Source organism: Coregonus lavaretus (assembly GCF_964263955.1).
Source record: "Coregonus lavaretus genome assembly, chromosome: 34".
NCBI classification, from domain to species: domain Eukaryota; kingdom Metazoa; phylum Chordata; class Actinopteri; order Salmoniformes; family Salmonidae; genus Coregonus; species Coregonus lavaretus.
Window position 1 is genome coordinate 7,633,257 of NC_140021.1, and position 11,783 is coordinate 7,645,039.

At 40.4% G+C, this 11,783-nt stretch overlaps 1 protein-coding gene across 1 annotated transcript; it reads left to right on the plus strand.

Annotated features, from left to right (window-relative positions):
• Positions 1-807: 807 nt before the first annotated feature.
• On the plus strand, positions 808-7,946 carry LOC311108963 (caveolae-associated protein 4a-like; the record flags this gene model as incomplete). Its single annotated transcript, XM_084151744.1, has 2 exons — positions 808-1,164; positions 7,389-7,946. 2 exons carry the CDS (start codon positions 808-810, stop codon positions 7,944-7,946), a joined length of 915 nt encoding a protein of 304 aa, XP_084007870.1.
• Positions 7,947-11,783: the final 3,837 nt, after the last annotated feature.

The window sequence follows — 11,783 nt, forward strand, 5'->3', positions numbered from 1 at the left end:
CAAAAATCTCTAAAAACCTGTTTTTGCTTTGTCATTATCGGGTATTGTGTGTAGATTGATGAGGAAAAAAACTATTAAATCCATTTTAGAATAAGGCTGTAACGTAACAAAATGTGGAAAATGTAATGTGGTCTGAATACTTTCCTAATGCACAGTATGCACCTTAGTGTACCTTAGCGTAAAAGGTCTACTGTATTAAATGATAGCCCCATAGAGAGGTTTTTCCAATTAAAGGCATGTTCCTGATATGTACTGTAGCGTTCAGAGCAATGGCTTGCATATTGTTGTCTAATGGTGTAAGAGAAAAATAATAACTCGCTTAGAGAAGATGAAAGTAGAATGGATAGGGGGGTTTCCATGATCCACACATCTTCCAAAAATGTAGAGGAGTCACTTTACGCTCAGTATTTTTAGCTGGGGCGAACGCATTACAAGTTTGGGCCCCATGTCTCCCTCTGTCACTCTCTCTCCGAGCCCTGCCTGACGGTGTCTGCTCTCTCGTGTCTGAGCTGCCCACACCCTAGAGAGGTGGAGCCTCCATGTTCTTGTGCATTGGATCTGGGTGAGGCACCAGTTGCAGGGTGAGTCTTTTTGGCCGAGGTGTCTGCTGCCCTCCATGGCCCAATGATCCAGCAACCCAACCCTACCCAACACCAACACCTGCTGGTCTGACAAGTGTCAGGTTGAAGCTACGTAAAGGCCTGTTTACCCTGTCTGCGGTTTCTACTGACAACTAAGAACAAATAGGATTTCTAACCTCAACCTTTTCCCTTTGGATCCGAGACGAGGCGGTTGGCGACACCAACCATGGCTGATAAACTGGGTCTGGCTGTGGGGGACGATACGGCGTCCATCATGGCGCTATTGGAGCGCGTGGCGGGCATCATCGACAACGTGCAGGCATGCCAGACGCGTATGGAGGAGAGGCAGCTAGAGCTGGAGAACAGTGTCAAGACCATCCAGGAGGACGTGGTGAAGCTGACGGTAAACCATGCAGCCACCAGCAGCACAGTGGACAAGCTGCTGGAGAAGACGCGCAAGGTCAGCTGCCACATCAAGGACGTCCGGGTACGGGTGGAGAATCAGAACATCCGCGTCAAGAAGGTGGAAACCACCCAGGAGGAACTGTTGGCGAAGAACAAGTTCCGGGTTGTTATCTACCAGGTAATCCCATCCAGCCAATTTCATTGCTGCAAAAAGCAAAAAGCAAAAAGTGTCAGAAGCAAGGGTTCCTAATCATTGTCATCTTCATCCACTAACTGGCTTCATTATCGGTTATTTGAGGATCATACTCTCAATAGTTGTACAAGGATATGGTAAATTGTTAAAAACTTGTGGACTTTAGTTAATATTTTTCTGGCAGAAACAACAGACAGGAGGGGTGAAAGCATATGTTAAAATAGAGGGCGTTATAGTGAATTCAAAGACTGGACTATTTTAGATGGCAGAATGGTACTGGCTTAATTTTACTTTGGCCTTCAAAGCTAACAGCTGCAAGCCCACCGTTGACCAGAGTTTTTCAGGGTCTAAGTTGCCTTGACAGCACGGAAGATATACTGTAGTCTACTAAAAGGTTAGATGCTGCACTCAAGAATACGAAACTATGTGGCAGATAGCCAATGACGATACGATTTGGATGAAGCAGCCAGGGATGGGGGCGGAGTGGATTTTGGCAGCCATTTTATTTGAGATGAGGAAAGAAGAGGGGAAGGTCAAATAACATAAAGAACAACATGGTTTTTCAATAGACAAACTGGATTCACTGGCAGCCGCATAATCACTAAAAAATATGCAGTTTGGCATGCGTGACATACTAATATTGAATCAAGCAGATGAGGAAATATTGCTTTGAAGTCAGCATCCAATGAACTGATTTAATTCCTACTCTCCCTTCTATGAAAATGGAATGTCATGCTGTAATTAAAGCTACCTAAGATGACTAGATCAATTGCCTAAGAAAACTGGATCAATTGTCTAACATTTTAACACCACTTTTTACTAAAAGACCTTACAGACAATGTAATTTATTTAATACTCATATTACCATTGGTATTATCTGCTATTTGATGTGAAGTTACTACAAATGGTAATTTCTAGTAGTTACTTCAAATAATTTATCTAGTTTGGTGACAATGGTTCTTGGTAATAACAAATATGTACGTACACTGTTACCCTGTGGTTTTAAAGAAAATACCAGGTTATTAGGGGACCGTAAAATAAAGTGATACCATTTTACTTCAAACAATATTTGCTCAGTACTCATACATACAGTGTCAAGACACTTCCATTCCATTTCACACTAAAGTGGGAAGTCAAAATGAAACAGGATAGGGAGGTTTGGGAATCAAACAACGTGTGGTGATATCTATGTCATGGTTACAGTAATGTTGGTTGATTGTCAAGGTATACTGGGATTGAAACATTTGTTTTACTGTCAGTCATTCTGTGATTGTGATATTTAGTGACTCTTTTAGGTCATCGTTGTAAAATAACATGACTGGTAAATAAAGGTTGAATTTTCCTTCTGCCACTTTTTAGGATATGTGGCACAGACCCATAGAGAATGATAGAGGCCTCAAGTGGCCAAAAGGCTGTTTTAGCATGGGCAGCGCCATTGAGGGCTTCCATCATGCTTCCGCCATTTAAAAATAGTCAAATTAGTCAACTGGGTGGTGATTCCTATGGGTTGCATCCTCAATGCCGCTGCCCATGCTGTCACAGACGCTATAATGGCACAGATATAAAGATGAGTCCTCTATCTATCTCTATGGAGAGACCCAACATGTACATGGTTAGTGATGATTCACTTATCATTAGATTTCCCTCATTAAAATGCAAATAAATTTATAACATTTTTGACATGCATTTTTCTGGATTTTTTTGTTGATATTCTGTCTCTCACTGTTCAAATAAACCTACCATTAAAATTATAGACTGATCATGTCTTTGTCAGTGGGCAAACGTACAAAATCAGCAGGGGATCAAATACTTTTTTCCCTCACTGTAGTTGAATGTGTTTTCAACATTAGAGCTATCTCCCAATTTATTTAGAGAAAGAAACTGTAAAACAAGTTACTTTCTTGATAGAAATCGGCTAGACACAAGGCGGATCTTAAATACGAAGAAAGTATACCCTCCTTGTTTTTTCAGCACATTTTGGGCAAGAGAACATTCAAATATCAATTAAAAAGCATACACTGATTTGGAATTATAGTTCTAATATAACCCTTTTATTGACCAGTCCCTCTCTCTCTCTAATCATTCATTTAGAGCACCTCCAGTCTTTGCAAAGTGGTCTGCTACTTATTTGCTGGGTCTAAATGAACAAGCCAGCTGACAAGATTATTCTAAGTTATTATTCAAGGTTATTCTGAGAGCCTGCTGTGCACATGGTTCTCTTTCAGTTTTTATTCTGAGAGCCTTTTCCTGTCAAGGCCCTCACCTCCTTATATAGTACTATTAGGTCTGAGGCTGTGAGAGTCAATAAACCTCTCTTGGAATGATATGAAAGCAAGGAAATAATAAGTAATTAAGTAAGTACAGTTGAAGTCGGAAGTTTACATACACCTTAGCCAAATACATTTAAACTCAGGTTTTCACAATTCCTGACATTTAATCCTAGTAAAAATTCCCAGTCTTAGGTCAGTTAGGATCACCACTTTATTTTAAGAATGTGAAATGTCAGAATAATAGTAGAGAGAATGATTTATTTCAGCTTTTATTTATTTCATCACATTCCCAGTGTGTCAGAAGTTGACATACACTCAATTAGTATTTGGTAGCATTGCCTTTAAATTGTTTAACTTGGGTCAAACATTTCGGGTAGCCTTCCACAAGCTTCCCACAATAAGTTGGGTGAATTTTGGCCCATTCCTCCTGACAGGTTTGTAGGCCTCCTTGCTCACACACGCTTTTTCAGTTCTGCCCACACATTTTCTATAGGATTGAGGTCAGGGCTTTGTGATGGCCACTCCAATACCTTGACTTTGTTGTCCTTAAGCCATTTTGCCACAACTTTGGAAGTATGCTTGGGGTCATTGTCCATTTGGAAGACCCATTTGCGACCAAGCTTTAACTTCCTGACTGATGTCTTGAGATGTTGCTTCAATATATCCACATAACTTCCTCATGATGCCTTCTATTTTGTGAAGTGCACCAGTCCCTCCTGCAGTAAATCACCCCCACAGCATGATGCTGCCACCCCCGTGCTTCACGGTTGGGATGGTGTTCTTCGGCTTGCAAGCATCCCCCTTTTTCCTCCAAACATAACGGTGGTCATTATGGCCAAACAGTTCTCTTTTTGTTTCATCAGACCAGAGGACATTTCTCCAAAATGTACGATCTTTGTCCCAATGTGCAGTTGCAAACCGTAGTCTGGCTTTTTTATGGCGGTTTTGGAGCAGTGGTTTCTTCCTTGCTGAGCGGCCTTTCAGGTTATGTCGATATAGGACTCGTTTTACTGTGGATATAGATACTTTTGTACCTGTTTCCTCCAGCATCTTCACAAGGTCCTTTGCTGTTGTTCTGGGATTGATTTGCACTTTTCGCACCAAAGTACGTTAATCTCTAGGAGACAGAACGCGTCTCCTTCCTAAGCGGTATGACGGCTGCGTGGTCCCATGGTGTTTATACTTGCGTACTATTGTTTGAACAAATGAACGTTGTACCTTCAGGCGTTTGGAAATTGCTCCCAGGGATGAACCAGACTTGTGGAGGTCTACAATTCTTTTTCTGAGGTCTTGGCTGATTTATTTTGATTTTCCCATGTCAAGCAAAGAGGCACTGAGTTTGAAGGTAGGCCTTGAAATACATCCACAGGTACACCTCCAATTGACTCAAATTATGTCAGTTAGCCTATCAGAAGCTTCTAAAGCCATGACATCATTTTCTGGAATTTTCCAAGCTGTTTAAAGGCACAGTCAACTTAGTGTATGTAAACTTCTGACCCACTGGAATTGTGATACAGTGAATTATATGTGAAATAATCTGTCTGTAAACAATTGTTGGAAAATGCACAAAGTAGATGTCCTAACCGACTTGCCAAAACTATAGTTTGTTAACAAGAAATTTGTGGAGTGGTTGAAAAACAAGTTTTAATGACTCCAACCTACAGTGTATGTACACTTCCGACTTCAACTGTAGGTAAGACAATAAATAGTAAGTAGGTCTGGATTCAATTCGTATTGCAGGAGTATCGCAGAAGATCTGCGCTATAGCTCGATGGAAATGTATATCTCATATATCAAATGGTACCTACCCAGCTACGCAGCTATGTTGGAACAGCCCTGTAACTCTCAATTCAGCACTGCAAGCAAACTTCTTCAACCATAAATGGAATTTTAGCATGATACATTTAATCAATCATTTGTATATTTTTTACTTAATTTTTGTATTATATTATATGAGACATCAAGCTGCCTGACTGGTATAGCTGCTCCTTGAAACTGATACAGCTTGCTTAAAGCTTCTAATGCACTATAAAAAGTTACAAAAGCTATGATGTGATATGTTTAGCTTTCTACCGCCTAAAGCTGAGCTATATCAGCAGGTGTGAGTATTATTAATAGGCTGCAGTACACAGTTAAACTCCCAACTTTATTCAGTGAGAACAATATACGCAGTGGACCGTCCCACTTTGATGTAAAGTGGTGCTAAACCATGTATTTGCATGGTAAATACATCATTGGTACAGTATAATAATAGTATAAATACATATTGTAGTTTTGTGGCTTTCAGAATTTCAAAAGCTAGACTCATTAAAAACATTTTTTACAGAAAGTATTCACACCCCTTTACTTTTTCCACATTTTGTTGTGTTACAGCCTGAAATTAAAATTGATTAAATTGAGATGTTTTTATCACTGGCCTACACACAATACCCCATAATGTCAAAATGGAATTGTGTTTTTCAACATTTTTACAAATGTATTAAAAGGGAAAAGCTGAAATGTCTTGAGCCAATAAGTATTCAACCCCTAAGTTCAGGAGTAAAGTTTTGCTTAACGAGTCACGTAATAAGTTGCATGGACTCAATCTGTGTGTAATAACAGTGTTTAACATGATTTTTGAATGACTACCTCATCTCTGTACCTCACACATACAATTATCTGTAAGGTCCCTCAGTCGAGCAGTGAATTTCAAACACAGATTCAACCACAAAGACCAGAGAGGTTTTCCAATGCCACGCAAAGAAGGGCACCTATTGGTAGATGGGTAAAAAAAAAAGCAGACACTGAATATCCCTTTGAGTAAGGTCAAGTTATTAATTACACTTTGGATGGTGTATCAAAACACCTAGTCACTACAAAGAGACAGGTGTCCTTCTGGACAGGAAGGAAACCGCTCAAGGATTTCACCATGAGGCCAATGGTGATTTTAAAACAGTTACAGAGTTCAATGGCTGTTATAGGAGAAGGAAAAATAAGCACAGGCAAAATCCTAGCGCAAAACCTGGTTCAGTCTGCTTTCCACCAGACACTGGGAGATTAATTCACCTTTCTCAGGACAATAACCTAAAACACAAGGCCAAATCTACATTGGAGTTGCTTACCAAGAACACAGTGAATGTTCCTGAGTGGCCATTTTACAGTTTTGACTTAAAGCTGCTTAAAAAGGTATGGCAAGACTTGAAAATGGTTGTCTAGCAATGATCAACAACATATATTGACTCAGGGGTGTGAATACTTATGTAAATTAGGTATTTCTGTATTTAATTTTCAATACATTTGCAAAACTTTCCAAAAGTCCTTCTGTAGGACTTTCCAAAAACACATTTCTAAAAACATGTTTACACTTTGTCATTATGGGGTATTGAGTGTGAATGGGTGATTTAAAAAATATATATTTCATCCATTTTGAATTCAGGCTGTAGCCCAACAAACTTTCTGAAGGCACTGTAGCTGCACTCTATGGTCATTCATAACATAGAATGATTTATGATTCTTGGCAATATCTTCATAATGGCTGCTCTTATTTCAAACATGAAACATGAACCTATTAACTAATGTCTTAACTGGGTTATGGGAACCGCGGCATTAAGCGAAAACAGTTGGTCTATCATTCGCAGGATTGTCAAGGCGTCAGATTCTTTATTTAACATGATTTAGATCATACAACTAAGACACAATCAGAAATATTATGGCTGCCATTCTCCTCCAAACATCTATCAGGACTTATATTTGAGGTCTTTATTTTCTAAGTATTAACCTCAATAGTATTGCAATGCTTCTGTCAGTGCTCAGAAATCATTCAGACCTGATAAACAAAGTGCTACCACTTGATATTACAGATGTATACTAGCAGGCAGACTCACAAGTGCTTTTGTGAATCCCTTTGATTCTTTTGAGTTGGTTTTATGACACTTAACCTGGTTTATGTTCTCATTACAGGGTGACAGTGAGGTGCCAGCCGTGGCAGCCGGAAAGGAACCCAAAGAACCCAGTGAACCCAAGGAACCGAAACCGTCTGCTGCCGAAGTTGAGCCAGACCACTTTGAGCTCCCCCCTGAGTCTGACGATGAGTACATGGTGGTGGAGGAAGCCTCGTCCATGGCAACTAAGATGAAGAAATCAGGCCTGACCCGTATGGAGAGCTTCAAGTCCACCTTCTCCCGCGTGAACATGACCAAGACGAAAGAGAACATGAGCAGCAAGGTTGGCCAGATGGGTGAGCGCATCGTATCAACCGAGCGTCGGCAGAAGATCCGCCAGTCTGGGGAGAGGCTCAAGCAGTCCGGCTCGCGGCTCAAGGAATCCATTGCCAGCCATGTGCCAGCCAAACTGAAGAAGGAGAGGACTGTGGCGGAGGGCCAGGAGGGGGCTGTGGGGGTCACCGAGGACGCCGCACCTGTCCCGCCACCCAAGGGCCGCAAATCCGTAAACCCTAAGCTCGCCGAGGATGGCGTAGAGGAGGAGGTGCCGATGCATGATATCAAACAGCTCTCCTAAACCAGCGTTCAGGGAAATGGAAAACAACAACATCCGTGTATCTTTTTTTTTTCTTTTTTTTTTTTTTTAAGGATGGCCTGTGACTGATAGTCCCAGTCCCATAAACGGGCCAGTTAGGGTTTCAACACAATGAATTTATATAATCCACACAACACTTTGAAGTCATCTTTGTTTTGGGAATTCAATGATTTATATAGATAGAAGTATTTCTTTTTTTTGTCATTTTTTCTTACATTAAACATGGACTCACAAGTATGCAAAACAAATAAACTGACAAGAGTTACAGCAAATGTGTGTGATTGGACATTTTCTACAGACTTATAATCAACATATTATAATACATAAGACATTCAATTGTCAATTTGCATGTTGAAAGGCTGAATATGAGATGTTAAGGCTAAACTATTGAAGTGATGGAAGTTGAAATGGAGTTCTGGTATGTATGGTTTGATTAAGGTTAATGTTACATATGCAAAACATTAAATTGACTGGAAAATGTCTTTGTGCAAAGGTAAGTGAAGAATGATGAGCTTTTGGTCTCAGTTACGTAAATTCATGCCAGCCGAACTAGAATTTAGTGATAAATAGAATTTCTTGTGCAATTTTTGCAGAGAAAACTCAATCAGCTGGTGTCTGAAGAGTAAAGCATATATAAAAAGCATATATCATTTCATGGGCAAATTGGTGGGTGGGTGAAGAAACTAATGTGCATTATGTCAAATATCTATGGATACGAAATGTTGATTAAAAAAAAAAATGTATTAGTCATACAAATGGCCAGTGGGAATAGACAGAATTTTGCTCCCTATGGAAATAAGCAGATTCATAAATATATGTCTAGTGTAGTTTAATATATAAAGCCATTACTAGGACATTTTATTGAGAGTTGTTTGCTGCAATAGAGTGAGTGATTTTGCATGTTTATAGATATTCTTTTATTTTATTTTGAGAGTAATTCTTTAGAGTGAATGTCACTGAATATATACTATATTTAAAGCCTCTCACAACTCATTGTGCATGTTATCATCTTATTCAAATGTCCGATAATCTTGTTAGCTGTAGATTTTGTTTCTATTTAATGAACACGGTTCTTTACTCTTGTTTAAAAAGGTCTAAAATAGGTGCCATACTAGACTAACTGTTTTGCTATAGTGCAACATATCTCAAGATAGTTTACATTGTTTACGTGAAGTCAAAAGCTTTTGTAAGTTCCCATGAAATGTGTTGTAACAGCTTTATGACAACCACACTTTGTTTATTACAACGTACAGGACCCAGTCATAAAGTATAGAGCTGTAACAAAAATAAAATCTAAATGGCATCCTTGTTTGCTATGTTATGCTTTATTACAAAATTATTTAAAAAATGGGTCCTGCTTTATTTGAAGTGCATCTTATGAAGGCTTCATTAAGCATTCATATAGACTTCATAAGCACTGCATAAATGGGTCACAAATAATCTATAACCGTATTTCATGCTCTATAAAAGATTAATAAATAAATTGATGGTTGTCACACAGTTATACCACATTATTAATCTTTATAGAGCATGATATACGGTTATAGATTATTTGTGAGGCATCTATGTAGTGCTTATGAATCCTATATGAAGGCTTTATGAAGCCATAAGATGCACTTCAAATGAAGCGGGACCAAAAAAGGTTATAAAGGTGTTATTACTATGATGCCACATGATGCTATTTAAATGCTTTTTGACAGCGTAAATCTTATCTTGGGATAAGGGAAACTTGAGTGTTAGGAATAACAGGTTGACTATCAAACAACAATCTTTTCTACAGCACTTTAGCAGATACAACACCAGGATGTGATGATGAGTTATTCAAAAACAGTAATTTCTATAAAACCATTGCACTGTTTCCATCTTCTGGTATTCTTTGAAAATATGTTTAATAAAAATGCAAAACAATGTTGCAAATGTCGGAGAGACAGACAGCAAGGTCTATACAATTCTCCGCTGTTAAAAACTAAATGTTAGTCTAAAAGAAATGTGAGATAATCTCTAGATTATTTTTATAGCGGAGATCAAGTTTATAAATTGCCTGGCTGGGCTGACGAGACAGTGGATTTCGCAGTCAGATGTAAATAGGCATTTTAACGTCATAGATTTAGCCGGTGGTAACTTGTGGAATAGACACTGTCTGGAATGCGGTTTTAACTAATCAGCATTCAGGATTAGACCCACCGATTGTATAAACGTTTAAACCTGTCGATTGAAGAAGCCAGTGAGCCAGAACCGACGGGGCCGTCCAGTGAGCCAGAACCGGTGTGGCCGTCCAGTGAGCCAGAACCGGTGTGGCCGTCCAGTGAGCCAGAACTGGTGGGACTGTCCAGTGAGCCAGAACCGGTGTGGCCGTCCAGTGAGCCAGAACTGTTGGGACCATCCAGTGAGTCAGAACTGGTGGGGCCGTCCAGTGAACCAGAACCGGTGGGGCCGTCCAGTGAGCTAGAACCGGTGGGGCCGTCCAGTGAGCCAGAACTGGTGGTGCCGTCCAATGAGTCAGAACTGGTGTGGCCATCCAGTGAGCCAGAACTGGTGGGTGGTCCAATGAGCCAGAACTGGTGGAACCGTCCAGTGGAGATCCAGGTATGGAACTGCTGGTTCCTCTCCAGTAGCTCGATGAACCAGAAGCCCACGTTGCCAAGTCCCATCTGATCTTCTGACACAGCTTGGGGATGTGGGCATCGTACATGCTGTCCAGGGCATCCCTCAAATCTTCCGACATGATAATGGTCTCTAATGGTACACAGGTTGGTTACGTTTTTTTTCCTGAAACCTATTGAAACACAACTCAAAGGATTCAGTTGGTAAAACATGATGACTAGAGGAAAATGTTGTCTAATGTTAGTTACACAGCACAGTGTGAAAAAATTTCGTGTTTTTATTACAGATTTCTATTTTTATAGTATCTCTGTATTACAGTATGTATTTTTCAGAGACTTACCATCGATGGTCAGTGTCAGATCAGTGAGGGTACTCCGTACACAGACTATGATTCGCTGCATACGGTCCAGCTCCTGCCACAGAAAGATGTTCATGAAGATGAGCTGTCACCTGAAGAACAAAGTACAGGGGACCTTATTATTGATGCAGTTGTTCAGTTGATCTGTGGTACATATGGGATCTTTACAGTGCCAATATATATAGTTTGTTGACCCCAACCCCTGAATGACACTACTGATCTTGCCCATGTCTGGTTGGTTACCTCATGTGGAACATAGTCCAGTGGCAGTTTGTCCAGCAACTCGTTGACCAGCTTCTGGACAGTGGCCTCTATGGTCTCCCCTCCCCCACCGTCCCTCCCCCACTGCCCCTCCCCCACTGCCCCTCCCCCTCCACTGTTCCTCCCCCATTGCCCCTCCCCCTCCCGTGCTGTCCCCTCCCGTGCTGTCCCTCCCCCACTGTCCCTCCCCCTCCCCCGCTGTCCTTGGGTTCGATATTGCTGATGGTGCTCAGGATCTTGTGAAGACCGAATGAATACCTGTCGGTCACACAACTGGGATTAGTATACAGTGAGGGAAAAAAGTATTTGATCCCCTGCTGATTTTGTACGTTTGCCCACTGACAAAGAAATGATCAGTCTATAATTTTAATGGTAGGTTTATTTGAACAGTGAGAGACATAATAACAAAAAAATCCAGAAAAACGCATGTCAAAAATGTTATAAATTGATTTGCATTTTAATGAGGGAAATAAGTATTTGACCCCCTCTCAATCAGAAAGATTTCTGGCTCCCAGGTGTCTTTTATACAGGTAACGAGCTGAGATTAGGAGCACACTCTTAAAGGGAGTGCTCCTAATCTCAGTTTGTTACCTGTA